Genomic DNA, 17148 nt, shown 5'->3' with positions numbered 1-17148 from the left:
GGCATGAGTGAAGTTTGCTGTGGCCTCTATCCCTGTGAGGCACAGAGCACCCTAAATGCCTGTCAGGCTGAGGGGCATTGAGAAAATATAAATTCCACACTCATTTACATCTATTTGTGTATTAACATTGCTCAGGTCTGACTTTGGTAAAAGCGGAGTATAAAATCTATTTCTGTTTTCACAGCTTGAAAACAGAAGTTTCCACATGAGGCTATCGCGCTACAGGGGGAAAAAATGGTTTGGCTATGATAAATAGCAAGACCCTGGGTTTGGAAATGTGTTTTCCAGTTAGTTCATTCTGGCATTAAGCACACTCCTGTTTTTGTGTGGAAATTTTCCCTCCTTAAAGCAGTTACAGATGGCCGCAGTGCAATTTTTACGTATGCATTCAGCAAGCCAAACTCTTGACAGCTGAGTATTGCACATGTGACTGAAACTCTTAATTAGCTCCTGTGGCACCAGTTTGTTAGCATTGCTCAGAAGCATGACTCAGGGTTCTTCCCTGATTTCCTGCTGGGAAATCTGGTGTCTGTGTGCTCTCGCAGGTATAATTACGCTATGTGTTAGAATTACAGTGTGTCAGAGTCTCGTATTCCTGCCAGAACTGCCAAAGTTTGCAAATATCTGCCTCAGCTACATATTGTAGATGTGGGGCGAAAAACTTCATTCACAGAGATTAGTTTTTACACTCTTACTCCTTCAAACCTTCTCCACCCTTGTAAACATAATGTTTTGGAACCTAATATTTGACTCTTTCAGCAGCTTGTGCAGCTGCTGGTTTGGTTTAGCCGCTGTAGGTTGAGGTAGCTGAAGGCAGTGAGACTGCACCGATTTCCAGTAGCTGCAGATCTTTCACTGAATGTCTAACCCTGGAGGTGAGCAATTTTCCTGCAAATCATAAACCACTACTTCAAAAGTACTTTTTTCAAAGTTAAATGATGAACAATGTGTAGGTTTTCTGTGCTCAGAGAATTTTTTTAGGATTGTGGACAATCAGGTAACAGTGTCAGAAGAGCAGAATCATACAAACACTTTAAGTACTGAGATGATGTTACAGTTTCTTTAGTGTAATCTATTAACTTGCTTACCTCTAAATTACCACTTTCAGAATCTCTTCAGGAGTTTAGTTCTGTGAAATGTTTCTTATTAAAACATCTCAGTAAATAAGTGCCCAGCACTAAGGCATTGTTAATGTATTAGACTAATATTGGACCCCTGGACTGTAGAAGTTTTTAAAGCATTTCCTTGTTTTGACCTGACAGTTGTCATTCTCAAATGCCTTCCGTATGTTCCTTGTGACAAGGAGCACTTTTGTTCTGCCTGCAAGGATCTAGCAAAACATGGAATTGCAGTTACTTGACTGCAGCTGTAACACATTCAATACTTGCCGCTCTGGCAATTCTTCAGCTTTAATAATTGCGGGGAATGGAGACACTAGTACAGTTTTCCCAGTGCATAAAACATACCTTTTTTAGAAGGATTATCTTGTTTTCAATGGACATCTAAACTACTCATGTGGTTCTAAGAACTTTATATAAATTGAGTACTTTGTGTAAGCTGGAGAGATGAAAAATATTTCCATTTTGTAGTAGTTTCATGCCTTTAATTTTGTCCTGGGTGCATTATTTCAGTGGGGATATGCTGCTGAACCAGTCCTAGAGGTAGAGCGTGTGATAGCCAGGGAGCACTGATACTCTGGAGCAGTGGTTGTAGGCAGGACGACTCTGTAAAGCCCTTCTGACTCCAAACCAGAGGGGAGGAGTGCGCAATCATGGAAGCTTTTGGGTTTGAAGAGACCTTGAGGATCATGATGCTGTGTTCCTGAGCCTCCTGAAAGGCAGTGCTCAATACCACTGACCCAGAGTGAGCTATTTCCAGCTTCATTTCCTCTTCACTTGTATTCCCAGCCCTTCCTTGGTGAGTGCCCCTACACTCTGCTGCACTGAGCAGGGGTTTGTTCGGTGCCAGAGCCTGCACTGTAATCAGTTAATAGTTTCCAGCAGAGCCTGGTTTTGCTCAGCATCACATTGCAGAGCCCAGTGGCACAGCGGAAATCACTCACCCAATGTTTTGGTCCTCTCTGTTAGTCTGGAGGAGGAAGCAGTGCTGAGTCCAAGAAATATCATAGTGTCACCAATACTGTAATAATTATTAAATCTTTTTTCTTTCCTTTTTCTTTTTTCTGACAGCAGTTTAATAGAATTTGTAGAGTAAGTGGTGGCTGCCAGAAATGAGGTCTGGTTTCTCCCTAGTAAGCTTTTTGACATGGTGTATTGGTGTGGACCTTATTCCCTCCAACAGCTGGAGGCAAAAATCTGGTAGAAGAGAGTTGATCATTACAGTTGCAAAGAACTGAAATAGGGATGCTTCTCTCAGTTAATTAAGTTAAGATACGATGCATTTATACTTATTCTTGGGATCCTCTTCCAAAGGTTTGCTCCGTTATTTTGCATCTGGCAACAATTTGTCCTGGCATCAATTCTTCTTCTCACTGGCAGTGGAACAGAGAAGTAAATTAAGGAAGCAAGATTGGCCAAATGATTCACAGAACAGCACTTAGTGTCAAGAACATTTTACTTTTGTTAAGCAACGATTTTCATACTACAGTTGAATCCAAGGTTGATTAATTTGGATGGCTGTTACGTTATCTGGTCCAGCCAGCATGTGTGACCCTTGAGGATATACAAAGGGCACTGGAGTGTCTTAATTAAATCCTGCAAGTGTCAATGAGCAGGAATGGAAATGTCTGGAAATGTCTTCCTGTGCACACAACAGCTGATATTTATTGTTCTCAGTTTTAGATGGTTATCCTTCTTTTCCATTTTGTTGGGCACTTTGTAACTGGTTCATCAAAAATTTAGTTGGTGCTGTCCAAACTTGTTTTGTGGAGGAATGCTAAGCCACAGTGAGCTCGTGTCATGCTCCTGGAGGACACAGGACAGATTTAATGCACAGGAGCACTCATTGAGGTCTCTAACCTGTGTTTCTTTATGTGGTAGGAGGTGGTGGTTGAGATTTGACAGCTTGCTATGATTTCTGTTGTTTAAAATTATAATGATTTTCCTTGGATAATAACTTCTTGGATGAAATTACCTATGGATGAAGCCACCTATGGATGCACAGAATTCTTCAAACTGATTCCTTGAAATAAGGAATCAGTCTCTTTGTTGAAGTGAGGAGTCGTGTCCATGATGGGTGAGAGGCTCTCACTCAAACCAGGTCTGAGGTCTTTGCAGGACTGGGATTCACATGGAATAAACTGAAATTGGCTTTGCTCCTGCAAACATAAAGTTTGGCAATGCTTTCTAGGGTGATAATCTGCAGAGAGGCCATGAATTTCTGTAAGAATTCATATCACAGCTTTGTTAAAAGATTACAAGACAATTTCAAATGCTCAAATATATACATACATATATATATATATATATATATATATGGATGAGTGTTTATAAATATGCCATTTTTCCTTCTTTATAGGCCAGTGTTTAAAGATAATCAGGGAAATGTTGACAGAGACTCCCGATTCTCACCTTTATTCAGGCAAGAAAGTAATAAGATTTCCATGGAAGATTTGATTAAACTAATAGCAGAATACAGAAGGTAAGGAAAAGTTTCTAATTTGCTTTGAAGCTTTATAAAGCTGTGCAGAATAATGGTTGCTGGTTTTTTTCTTCATTTAACACAATGTGCCAAAGTGGCCATGTTAAATTTTATTACATTAGTTTTTTCACATTAGGTTATTACCTGCCAAAGAGTGCTTGAGGTTGGACTTTCCAGGAAAATTGAAACGTCATTTGGCACATTAAAATAAATGTTATTATAACCTAAAATAGTGATTGCTTAAATCAGCTTTTATCAGGGAAAGATGCAGTTGAAGTACTCAAAAAGAGAACATTATCTCAGGGGAAAAAAAAACGAGAAAAAAGAAAAAAAGCATTTTTATAGGTTTCCCAGCTCCTTGCTTTTGTTTGCTTGAGTTTCCGTGGCAAACTGAAGAATGGACATCAGAAGTAAAAACCTTCTCCAAGTGTTTTACAGTCTGGAAATTACTGAACAGAGTTTTGGCTGAATAGTCTTCCACACAGGTATAAATCAGGTTAATCCTAGAGCAGGGTCTGTGTTTATACTGGATAAGTGACATGAGAATTGAACCGTGTATTTCTTCTTGTCCCTTCTACTCTAAATGTGCCTAAAAAGGAATTCATCTAAATAATTTCTTTTCCATTTATATTAAAAAAAAAAAATCATAGAAAGATTGACTGTCAGCCATGGGGCTTGGATTAGGCCCTTAACTTCTTGTGCCATCTTGCTGTTACTGGTCAGGACACTCTACTGACTATTCATTAGTGTCACCACTGCTGTGTTTGTGTCTCTAAAACATCTTCTAGACAAAAGAGATTTAGCATCATAGTTTTGGCACTATTCAAATTGCTTAGGCACAAGGAATATGTCTTGGTCCCTTTTCAGCATGGTACTTGCAGAAGCCACAATGCTGTGAGCTCCTCTCATCCCAGTGCTTATTGAATTCCTTTTAGGGAATATTTTAGAAAGTAAAAGTAGGTAGTTAATTCTCATAAATTTTGCTTCATCACTTTCTTTGTCTTCTACAAAATAATATTGCTTGCAAAAAGAAGGCAGGAATGAGACTAAGAAAAAAAAAAAGAGACCACAAACCAAATCATATTTTATTTCTGCTGTTATATTTGATTAGAGTTTAATAGCAATAGGTGTATCTTAAATGTGTTTCATGTATATTTATATCTTAAATCAGGGTCTGTTTTTCATTTTAGATTAATTCCTGTGATGGTATCATCTCTATTGTTCTAATTTTCTAAAATTTTTTCATTTATCTCATTGCAGGGCGGAGAAGATTAGCAAAATACAGACTATACCTGGCTGTTTGGACATTGCAGTTGATTGTGTTCCTTTGGAACATCCAAGTATGATTCCACTTGAAAATTAATTATTCTAATTACATAGGCTATTGTCATAGGCTTTCAATCCATAATCATGCCTCGAGACAGTTCTGACAGAAGTGTCCATTGTGTAGGAAAATGTATGCAGGGGAGTGTTTTTGGTTTGTTGTCATTTAATTATGCCAGTCTTTGTTTCATCCTGTACCTGGCCAGATGCACCCCAGTTTTTAGTGCCTGTGAAAGAGGAGAAAGAAACCACACTGCTGTATCTGGCCTAGAGCCACTTTTCCCCATCCTGCATGGCTTGCAGAGCACCTGCATTGCTCTGAAGCTGGCAATTTCCTCTTGTACTAGGTTAGAGGGAAGTAAAATTTGTTGCGGTGTATGTGAGGGATCACAAGCTTCTTTCAGCTTCCTCACACCATATTGGTATTTTCCTGGGCATTATTCTATGATTTGAGGAAGGAATTTGTAGGCAGGGTCTGTCCAATGGCTTTTCCCAGAAATAGTTCTGGTAGCTCTGGACATCCCTAAGTTGGTGGCCCCTCTCAGCTTGAGTTCCCCATAAAGTTAAATGCCTCACTGATTTAATGACATAGGAAGAGAAAGTATTCTCTGTCCAGTTTTAATCTCTCCCAGTCTCGGTGACAGAGTGCTTATTTTCATCTTCTGTTTCTTGATCTGATTTCAGTTATCCCAATTACATCATGTATTTGATCTAGTTCTGCACTGCTCATTTCTTCATTTTATTTATTATGTTATTAGATAATAGAAAAACTTAAGCTGTTGAGCTGTAAAATTGATTAGAAGCAGTATCTCTCAGTACTTTCTGCAGAAATTGTCCATATACCAATGGGGCTCTTACAGCATTAAATGTCACCAAACACTATGTTTGTGTCAAAAGGGGTTACCAATGCTGTCCAGTTTAACTCAAGTGAGAAAAACCATTTGAGGATGACATATTGCCACTGTTCTGAGGTAATATGTAAATTTAAGGCATCTCTTTGTAAATAAAGGCAGGATTTTGCATGTTCCATCTCAATATTACTTACTCTTCATAGTAAGACTGTAAAAACAAACACAATATGTGATGGCTCTCTTTCCTTTTCTTTTGAAGACTGTGTAACTTCATCCTTTATTCCAATCAAGCCATTCCATAATGTAAAAGAGCATCAACCTACAGTGGAAGTTGAGGAATTCGTGCAGGAATCAACGAAATATTCTCGACCTTACAGAGTGTACAAGAACCAAATATACATCTATCCAAAACACCTCAAGTATGACAGCCAAAAACACTTCAACAAGGTACAGTATGTGACTGATTCAGGCCAACATGGGGTAGTCATACATTGCATGAACTCTTTTAGGAGTAATGGAGTACTTACAAAGGAGAGGAAAATGGTGATGTCACTGAGTTGGCTTTTCATCTTTTTCAGGATTTGCAATGATAAAATATTGGTACAATTTTAATGAGTTGAATCTATGGGTTAATTTTAAGTTGTACTAGTGGTGCAAAGAGAGAGAATGTGGTAATACCTTCTTCACAATTTTCAGAAGGGCTTTATGGTAATGACATAATGTGAGCAGATAAAAATTAATCTGGATAATTTTTGTAGTTCTTAAATGAAACCTGAGTACCACTTGTGTTTTCATGTGGTTGAAAACTAATTAAGGATAAGATATAGGTAAGTCCTGTCACTTAATAATCTGCTTCTACACAGTCATTTTGAGGCCTACCTTGCATTTTGCCAGTTTTTCTTGGAATTTTTATTTCTAGTGATATCACTGTGATTTACAGGCATTATAAATATTGATACACCATCTGCACATTTCTCCTGGATTCTGAAAAGACCTTCTTTCAGCTCTGTAGTTTGCCTGAGTTTTTATGGGTACCCCATTTCTGATCTAAGCTTTAATATGCTCCTGTCTCTCCAGGCACGGAATATAACAGTGTGTATTGAGTTTAAAAGCTCTGATGAAGAAGGAGCAAAGCCATTGAAGGTGAGCTGCAAGAGGAGTATATTCAGAGCATGCTATTTCTGAGGACATTACTTATAAAATCCAGGAATAAGGGTGATACTAAACCAGAACAATTAAAGAGTGGGTGTTGTCATCCATCCCTCTACATTTGCACTGTGGTTCTGTTAGAACCCAGCTAGTCATAGTGATTCCATTTTGTAGTGCTAGCTTTCTGACTGGTGGAGGGGAAGGAAGATAGTATTAGAAAACTGAACCATTTTTTACAGTGCATCTTGCTTATTCTAGAATTTACCACTTATCCTACATTTCTCATAGAGCTCCGGACACTTGGTTGACAAGAGTGATGCACAAAGTTAGAAAGACCTGAGACTTAATTCTTAGCTGTGCTGTTGCCCAAGGTCTGTTGCATAGTCCAGTTGTGGTCTGGTTTTCCCAGCAATAAATAAAATTGCCATTACTCAGTAATCAAGAGTGCCCAGACAGGACCTTGTCAGAAAAGAGATTGTTAACAGGGATAGCTTTTGTAACATTGGAAAGTCAGTAAGAGCACTGTATTGTGCATTGAACTGCATAAAAGTGAAATAGATTTTGTAAAGCTTTTTGCAGAAAACTCTGAAATTGATAAGAGCAAGGAACAAGTCTAAGGAGTCTGCATTGCTTAATTGAGCATAGGGTAATTTTCACAGAATCAATGGACTTTTACTGGAAGTGTGTATAAAAAAATCCAGGTTTGAGCACTTAATACATTTCTTTTAATATTTGATAAAGTAATGATCAATCTTTCATGATAGTGTTTTAAATGTACATACATATTAGATATACCAATACTAGTGTCTTCAGCAGAATTTCACAATGTAATGAAAACATGTTACTTTTATCAGTGTATTTATGGGAAGCCAGGTGGATCATTATTTGCAACGTCAGCTTACACTGCTGTGCTACATCATTCCCAGAATCCTGATTTCTATGATGAGGTCAGTGTGCTTTTTCTTTCATTAAATGTCTGCCAATCCCACATGTTTGCCAATGAGACTGAAAAATATCTGTACAGAATGCTTCTGTTGCAATGGCTTGTGTATCTGGAAGGGGCTGTGCTATGTTGATTGACATGCTGTCTCACGTTCTGTTTTTTCTTCTTAAATCAACTCAGTGAATTGTTCCTTTTGTAAGATGTTCTGAGCACAGTTAAGATGCTGTAAAATTAATTAGGAACAGTCCAGCTCTCTAAAATGCACGTCTGGATAACATTAAGGGTCCAGCTGCATCTCTGAATTTAATGGAAACAGTAAACATTATGATGAAGTGTGGAGCCAAGTGTCAGAACAAATCCCTTTCTGAGATATAAGATCTGCATCGGGGCATTTTTGTTGATCTAGTGGTCTGAACAGAATGTACAGTGACGTGTGGTGGCTGCAGCAAGGCATTTAGCTGGTGCTTTTAAGGATGCAGCTACAGAGTAGTTTATGTGGTGGCCTTTGCCAAATGTTAGTCGCACATGCATCTTTATGTTTCACCAACATCAAGTATTGATTCCCCAGGCTTCCTGCAGGTGAACTGAATTTCACCCTATCAGTGACTGGTGTGTTTGAGGGCCTGTGAATGTCAAGTCTCTGTTCTGGATTTCCACTACTGCTTTTTGTGTAGTGGTAAGACTGGCAAACAGCATAGAGTGTTTAGCCAGCATTTTCCAAACTGTTCTCTTAGTCAGTGAAATTTCCTTTTTTCAGTAAAAGTTTGCTTTCATAAAATTGCAGAGGCAAGATCAGTAGATAATCTACAACTAGGTGTGAAGTATGAATTTTAAGATTCCTGTTTAGGAACTGAGGTGGAACTTAAAGCATTAAATTTTTAGAGATACTGAACTCCTTGCTAATCCTTTACAAGATATGTTTTGGGTTTAACATGTCTGAAAGCATCCTTCATGTGATGCTAGTGAGCCACTTGGTTTGGGGAGATTACTTTAAATTTGAATGAGGAGCTGAATTCAGATGTTAATAGCCAATTTGGCTGGAAGAGGTGCGTGCACCTGTCCTAAATGTCCCTGGTAAAGCAAGTGCAGAATGTAAAAGAATGTAGGATGTTAAGGTGAAAGTTGTCTTAATCTCCATCTCTGAGTGCCCATTTTATATCTATGTTTATGGTATTAGGTTCTTACCCATAAGCTGATTTAACAGTGGAAGCATTTATCAATGATTTCTAACCCTTACTTTAGCATAGGATTAACTTGGATAAACTTCATCACAGCTCACAAGAGCAAAGGGTCATTTTTATTAGTTCTTATGGTAACGTGTTCAGATTAGTTTGTAGTTTTATTCCAGTAGGTTAATAATACCTGAAAACCAGTATGTAGGATTCATGGGTAGCATGATACGGGATTTAAGACTGAGCAGAAATCATAAATAAAAGTTTATTTTCATGTCAGCCTTTATTACTTGGTCTTTGCCATGAAATGATGATGAAGCAGTAGCAGAGATGTCATTTTAGTTTTTAGTTTGGTCGTCCTGAAAATACGAGCTTGGGGCTGGCTATTTTATGGCTGCTAAAGTGCAGGTGATCACTTCTAAGCAGAGTCCACCACTCTTTAGTTCTGTCCTCTTTCATCTTACACTCTTTCATCATTAATGAAATACTCCTCCACACAACAAAGTGGGAAAAAAGCTGTTTTAAGTGATAGATGATCATCATAAACAATTTCCTTAAGTGATCATTTATTACCATGGGGCAAACATTACCCAGTAAAGGCAGGCTATAGTTAGACCTCTGTGTAGAGAGATGTCACTCATTTAGCCCATCTCTGATGCCTGGTTTAATTGATTTTTAAACTAAAGTGAGGTGTAACATTTTACATTTCAGGTGAAAATTGAACTTCCCACTCAACTCCATAAGAAACACCACATTCTGTTTTCATTTTATCATGTTACCTGTGACATAAATGCAAAAGCTAATGCCAAAAAGAAAGAGGCTCTGGAAACACCAGGTACCTGTAGTAGAATTACTTTCAATTATAAATATAAATTATGTACATTCATATAAGGATTTCAAAGTTTTTGGCTGGATGTTACTGTCTTCCTTTGAACTTTAGAAGCTCTTTTTTCCAAAGAGTCCCATTTATTTGTTCTTGTGCACAGTGGGGTTTGCCTGGCTTCCTTTGTTGAAAGATGCCCAGTTGGCTTCCCAGGAACACCACGTGCCAGTGGCCAGCAGCCTTCCCCCCAACTACCTGAGCCTTCAGGAGCCATCGAGTACAAAGGTATTCATTCACACTTCCATGTTACTCAAATGGCACAGAGCATCCATTCGCAGGTGTTTTTCATGAGATCAGACATTTGCATTTTGCTGGGGAGTGTAAAGGGTAAATAGGGTTTCTGGTTTAGAAATACTGAATATAGGAACTAATACATGCAGCACTGGACTGAGCGTCCTATGTTGCTGATTCACAGGTGTATATGGAAAAAGTGTATTTTATTTATTCTACAATGTTGTAACTCCTCAAAATGTGTATCAGAGTGGTCAAAAAGAACTCTTTTCACAAACTCAGGCCATATGACATTCATTCTCCAGCTGATGTGCTCCACAGTCATGATTCATTCTCCAGTTTTGTGGTGTGATATCATATTTTCCCGCTGATCCAGTCCAGCTTGGATTATTTCTGCCTCCTTGTGTTTGTTTTGCTATTGTCATGAGGACAGGGTGGGGCAGGATCTGGTCCCTTGAATGGTAGCATTGGTCTTGTGCTGAAAAGTGGCTTTGTATTGCAGTGATGGTGTATGTGAAAGCACAGCAGCCAGGGCGGTTCATGCACACTCATGTGCAAGGCTGTGCACTGAAAATTGATGCAAACTTGAATAAGTAGGAAGTAGGTGGGGAAATATTTTTTTATTGTTTTTGTTTTAACAGCAGATTGGCAGTGATATAAAATGGGTAGACAATGGGAAACCACTTTTCAAAGTCTCTACTTTTGTTGTATCAACAGTAAATACTCAGGTAAGCCAGCATTCCTCTTAGCTCTATGACCTGCTTACACACAGGAAGTGTCAGGGAATGTCTGAAGGGGGGTTTAAAATCTTGTATGAATTTGTTTCTATAACATTTAAAGATTATTTCAGTGCAGAATGGCAAGATGCCAGCGATGGAATACACACTATAAGGATGAAATACACAGTTCAAGGAAAAATAAAAATTGCTTAAGATTATACCAACAGAAAAATTGTGGAATATCAATTTAAACAGCAAGAAAATAAATTGTAAGCACCAGGAAGAAAAAAAATCTGGCCTTTGAAATGCCTTAGATTGTGAGGGAAAAAATAATTATTCACAACACTGAAAAAAGATTAGTCAAAGCACCTGGAATTTAGCAAGCTGTGCTGGCCAATGGATTGGACTAAATAAATTGATTTTCTTTCTGTGACTCAGTATAAGATGGTGGGGACCAAGTGTGTTCATGGGTGTCACAGGTGATTGCTGTAACCAGTATTTGCTGTAACTGAATTCTAGTCATCTATAATATACATTAATGTGAATGTTTCCTATTTTAGGATCCATACCTGAATAACTTTTTCCGTCAGTGCCAGGAAAGGGAACAGGATCTATCTCAGCCTCCTACCTCAAAATTTATCAATTCTTGTAAGGTAAAGTAAGCTGCATCATGGGTTGCACTATATAGTTGCATTTAGGGCTTTCTCTCAACTCATCCCCCACTGCAGAGTTCTAACCATGGCCCAAGTTTACCAGGAGGCAGAGGGTCTGTGACAGCTCCAGTCAGATGGACTTGATGGGACAGATGTACTGCTGGTCACACAGCTGCCTCCCATCCCTTCTCATTTAGAGCAGGGCTGCATTTGCCCCAGCAGCTCTGCTAATCCAGCCTGTGCCAAAGCTCAGATCCCGTTAGGGGATAATGCAGTGTTGCTCCAGTAATGTCTGGGGAAGAGAGTTGTAGCCTGTAGAGCTGCAATATTCCTGCTAATCCTCTCTTGCCTTAAATAACTTCTATCCTTACCTGCTCTAAAAACCTGGATGCTATTCAAAGGGCTGCTCAGGGTATTTGGGGTGTATAAATCAAGGGTGCTTGTTGCCTGTCAAGTTCTGAAACCAGAAAGAACATCTTCTGCAAAGATGAAATGAATAAGCAAGAGCTGTATCAAATGTGCCTGTATTCAGTAGAGGTCAAAAACTGTGAGAAGGGAGGAGTATGACAAGCAAATTAGAAGAGCAGCAGGTAAATGTAAGGCCCTAATTCTTTACCTGTTCATGAGTGCTGAAATTCAGAGTACTTGCTGTGCACTATGCTTGTGGAACATTAACAGACAGATAAGCAAGAAAACTGAAGGTAGATGTGACTCTGTTCCGTCTCTGGACTGTGACTGAAACACCATGCATATGACATTTATTGTGTTTCCTTTTAGCAGTCTGTAAAATCCAGCAGGTGTTTGGGGGTTTAGATGTTACCATCATGTAGGTGCTTTCCTCCTTTCCTTCACTGTTGATGTTTTCCTGTATGAGTGTACCTTAATCAGATACAAGCTGCTTGGGAAGATATTTTTGCTTTAATAAGCAAAGAATAAGTTTCAATAAATCATGGTAGTTCTCTGGACAAATCTGTAAGGATGGCCACTACTTTTGTTGGTAGATGCAGGTCTACCTGCAGAGCTGGAAGGAGTGGCTTTGTTTGCAAATACTGTCTTGATTTAAAGAAGTTATTAAGGAGTGTGTTCACAAATCAAAGCATCAGTGTTATTTAAAGGTTATACCTCTAAGGAATGGAGTCCTTAATTAATTTTTGGAAAGCCATTGAGCATTATGGGCAAAGTTTAGGAATCCGTAAAAGCTTTACAACTTTCTAGACAGTAAGTTGGTCATCTAAACCACCAGAACTGCACTGTTCTTTATCTGCTGTTTGTAGTTTACCTTTTAAAAATATTCCAGTGAATTTATTAGAAAACAATGTTGTATGCAACAAGAAATCACCTATGCAGTATAACCCGAGACTAAGTAATCTTCCCCAGGGTATTTTGCTTTCATTTACAAATTGCTAGTACTTTGTTAGAAGTTCTGGAATGAATTGGAAATAACTGAAATTAAAACCTAGGAGAAATTCAAAGGAGTTTGTTTGTTTTTTATTAAAAACTCAGTATCCTTCTTGATTAGAGAAGATAATAAAATGAGAGTCCAGTCAGGTTAGTGTGTTAATACTTCTTTTTACCACTTTGCTTTTAACAAACATGTTTTAGCCACAACAAGTTGAGTTTATCAGATCTCTGTATAGAAAAAAGAAAGAGTTTTTGTAAAAATACTAGGAAATGCATGCTTTGAAAATAGTAGTTGACTTCTTTTATTGCCCTTAAATAGTATCCTTAGTGAAATAGGAAATTGGTTTGGGTTTCTCTCTTTTTTTTTTTTCCCCCCTTAAATCAGTGTAGAACAAAATACTGGAATTCTGAAATTTGGACAGTTATCTACAGTTGTGTTGATGCTCATATTTAAAACAAACTCCATGGGGAACCAGTTCTCTACTTAGTTGACCTGTTTTCCTCCTGCTGTTACACCAGTGGCTGCATCGCATTTTACCTGCTGAAGCAGGAAAGCCGCATGGCAGCTGTCAGCTTTCATTGCTTGTATTGAAAGTCTCTCGTTTTCTTTCTTACCTGCCTTACAGAATTTGTTGAAGATTGAGAAGATCCATGTCATTATGAATTTTCTTCCTGTAGTCCTGAATCAACTCTTCTGGGTTTTGGTGCAAAACAGTGATGATGAAGTTACAACGGCTGTGACCAGGTATCTGGATAATTCTTGTATGATGTACAGAATTCACTCAGGAGTGCAAATGCAGATGTTAGTCCAGTTATAGCTGCTCTATGACATTTAGACTGCAGTAGGTGAGAATGCTGTATCCCCCTCGGCACTGGGCTGTGCAAATAACACATGGAAGAGCATTGGTATCATGTAGCTGGAAATCGTTGACCATGGTGGACATGTTTTTCTGCCTTGAGGCAATCCTAGGGAAAGGTCTCATTCCTGACCAGCTAAGAGCTTCCTGACAAAACTGTTTTTCGTCTTTGGTTTGTGTGTGGTTCTGAGGATATGGAGTTCAGCATAGGAAGAGCTCAGCATCTTGCTGCATCCAGTGCAGAGTCAAACAACCAAGTCACACCGTTCAGGGGCATTTTTTAATTAGAATCTATCAGCAATAACTGAAAAGCAATGGAAGCATTTTGCAGAGAGCAGGAAAACAACTGCAATGATTTGCTGAGTCTCTCACCCCTCACATAATGAAGTTGTCTTTATTGATGCTGTTAATCAGGGCAGCAGGAAAAAAATACTGGCAAGATTATTATTATTATTGGTCTCTGTAGGAGGGCAGAAAGTTGTGTTGCATTTACTTTTGGCCATAGTATTGTTTTTGTTGTACTTCCTCCAGCAGCTAAACATGAGGACTACAATACTACTAGTAGGAAAAAATTACAACTGTCCTCTGCAACCCTGTTAGACTAATCTGCTGTCAATATTCTTTCTTTCCTTCCACACATTGTGCTTCAGAATTAGTTCCTGAAGAATGATTAGTTAGGGAAACTTAAAGGAACGAGGAAGCAGAGTTCCCTGTCTTAGCCTTGGAAGGCTAGAGTTTCAACATGCTTTATCAAAGGATCATGGCATTTTTCAGGGCAAAGTCCAGTTTTACCACAGCTAGGTACTAGGATTAAAAGAACCTTTCCTCAGAAGTGTGTGTGATTTAATCATTGCACACTGTTTTCAAAGGGGGAGAGGCAGCAGACCTTTGTTGGGGACACCTTTGTGGCCAGCAAATCAACTGATGTTAAGTCTAGAGAGAATGAAGAATTGTGTCCCAGGGTAGAATTTCAGCATCAGTTAACTGACTGGAAAAATGCTGTAGAAGAAGCAGCTGTTTAAAATGTTTAATGATTAGATGGAAAGGTAGAAGGATGTTATTTTTTTTTCATGCTTCAGGTTTTCACTATACACTCACCTGGCTAAAAAAAAAAAAAAAAAAAGGATTCTCAGTGTTTTTCTTGCATGTGTGGTGTCTTTTGTGCTGGTAGAGCTGATGCCAATGGGAATATGCATGTCTGCTGCATGTCATTCATTGACGTGTCCTATATATACGCACTGTGTTTTGTTCTGAATAGCTTGAAGCAGCTTGTGTTGAACTTATTAAAAGCAACAACAACAGAATGGGAGCATGGATTGGCTTATGTTAGAAAAACATTCCTTTTATACTTGTGGTTATTTACTTGTCTGGGGGCCCAGTGTCATCATGTCTCTGTCACATTTTTGTCAGAACTCATTTCAGTTTCAGATCAGAATAAAGGTAAAAAGGTCGGAATAGGCACAACTAATTCTGACATAGACTTTGTGTTTTGCTGCAAGTTTTACTTCTACTAACAGCAAGAAATGAGATTATTAAAAACACTTAAGTGAATTACAAAGCTTTTGGATCCAATAATAAGAATTGCCAGAAGTCACTCATATCACCAAGCTAGTCAAAAGGAGTACTCACATGTGGACCACAGTCAGGCATCTTATTAATCTATTTTAGTCATACTGTTACTATGCCTATCCCTGAATTCTTTAACGTAAAAATAAGATTATAAAATTGCAGAGTCTTTTCTATATTAAGTATTCTGAAAAAATGAACTCCCAATAATCAAAAGAATATGGCCAAGTTGAAGACTTCTTGCCCAGACTTGTGTTTTATGGAACAGGATGATCTCAAAGAAAGTACAAACTGAAGAGAAAGCTTTGCTGAAATTCTCAGCTTCGCGTAGTGCCTTTCCTGCTGTCAGTAGGAGCTCAGGTTTTGAGAGTGAGTGCTGGTGTGATCCAGGCGATTTTCTTCCTTGTTGCTGCTCCCCAAGCTGATTTGCACATGCTCAAAGCATCTGTGGTCTCTCCAAGTGTCCAGCCTCTCCCTGCTGTGCAGTACTGAGGGTGCTGTGCTCAGCCTGAGTGCTGGGGCTGAGTCCAAGGATATGAGCAGACAGTGCTGCAGAGGGACCTGCTCAGGCTTCAGCCCAGGCTTGTGCTTGTCTTTGATGAACAGTGCCAGCAAAAGCAAAGTGTCAGGAGATTTACAAAATTACAAAGACCTGAGAGAACTTAGCAGGTAGCATTCCTGGAAAAAGGTGCTCTTGCCTCTCTATTTCATTAAAGTATTCTAATTTTTGTTATCCCTAAGTATCCAAGGTCTCTATAAAGTTCAGTTAGTTATTATTTTCTCTTGTTGTGATGACAGTACAGTTATTATCCTTAACACTGGGTGCGTTTTGTTAAGCAAATACATATATAACAGCACAATGCAAGCAAGTGGAACATCCAAGGAATGACAGTTTTTCCCAGTGGACAGCTTTTGCACGTATTATTCATCATTTGGATCACATCCCTCATGCATTGTTTTACATGAGCTTACAAGAACAGGACAATGTGAGTATCAGGTATACTTTCTCTGCCTTATGACACAAAATAGCTCAGTTTTTGTTGTTGTTTTATCTTGCAGAGTTCTTACCAACATCGTTGCCAAGTGCCACGAAGAACAACTAGACAACTGCATCAATTCTTACGTGACAGTATGGCCGCTGTTGGAATGTTAATATTTTGGGAGGGATGGATTGGGTTTGGTGGTTTTGTGGGTTTTTTTTTTTTCCTGTTTACTCTTAGTTGTACTTGTTTGTAGCTTTTTCTGCATTTGCATCATAATTTTCTGCCACTGGTGACTGGGAGGCTCTGGTTAAGAAACTTTTAAAATCTTCTGTTGAGGACAAGCAGCTGCTTGGGTCTCTGCTGCTGCTGCTGCAGCTTCTTTTCCATAAAACACCAAGTTGAGCAAGCACAGGAGGGAGAAATTTGAGTGCATTCAGCTGATAACTAGAACTTATATTTTAGGACCAAAACCTAGTGCAAATGCACTACCACTGAGCTTTTAGGAGTGTAGGATTAGTATCAGTCTTTGTGAAATGGTGCTTAACCAAGAGCTTCCCCTGTGCAGGGCTTGAGAGAAGGGAAGGAGGAGATGACTACATGAAAGATCATGAAACTTCCGCTAGATAGATACCAGTGAGAGACATTTGATGCTGCTTGCAGTCTGCAGTACTCCTCTTGACTGTGATGAGATTTATCACTATAAAATATCTGGCCATCTGTGTTATACGGGTACAGGGTTGCCCTCATAAGGCAATCCCTCTGAATCCCTTTCAATCCACTGAAAAGGATCCACAAGTAGTCATTTTTATGAACGAGG

General features: G+C 38.8%; 1 protein-coding gene across 16 annotated transcripts in view; it reads left to right on the top strand.

Moving 5' to 3' along the window:
* DOCK10 (dedicator of cytokinesis 10) overlaps window positions 1-17148 on the top strand; it is a 120921-nt gene that overhangs the window by 66219 nt on the left and 37554 nt on the right. For 15 of the 16 annotated variants that reach the window (XM_042042006.1, XM_042042014.1, XM_042042009.1 and 12 more), the window contains exons 15-25: window positions 3478-3600; window positions 4861-4940; window positions 6034-6221; window positions 6852-6917; window positions 7778-7870; window positions 9750-9873; window positions 10025-10146; window positions 10794-10880; window positions 11432-11524; window positions 13552-13670; window positions 16408-16477. In XM_042042006.1, the coding sequence (XP_041897940.1) occupies window positions 3478-3600; window positions 4861-4940; window positions 6034-6221; window positions 6852-6917; window positions 7778-7870; window positions 9750-9873; window positions 10025-10146; window positions 10794-10880; window positions 11432-11524; window positions 13552-13670; window positions 16408-16477 (1165 nt within the window). The remainder of the gene's footprint in view (window positions 1-3477; window positions 3601-4860; window positions 4941-6033; window positions 6222-6851; window positions 6918-7777; window positions 7871-9749; window positions 9874-10024; window positions 10147-10793; window positions 10881-11431; window positions 11525-13551; window positions 13671-16407; window positions 16478-17148) is intronic. The other variant, XM_042042007.1, reaches the window with a different exon arrangement.

The sequence above is a fragment of the Corvus kubaryi genome, unplaced genomic scaffold (genome assembly GCF_017639235.1).
Source record: "Corvus kubaryi isolate FWS band 111438036 unplaced genomic scaffold, C.kubaryi_AGA036_p1.0 37397, whole genome shotgun sequence".
NCBI lineage: Eukaryota > Metazoa > Chordata > Aves > Passeriformes > Corvidae > Corvus > Corvus kubaryi.
This window is presented reverse-complemented; position numbering and strand designations above follow the sequence as displayed.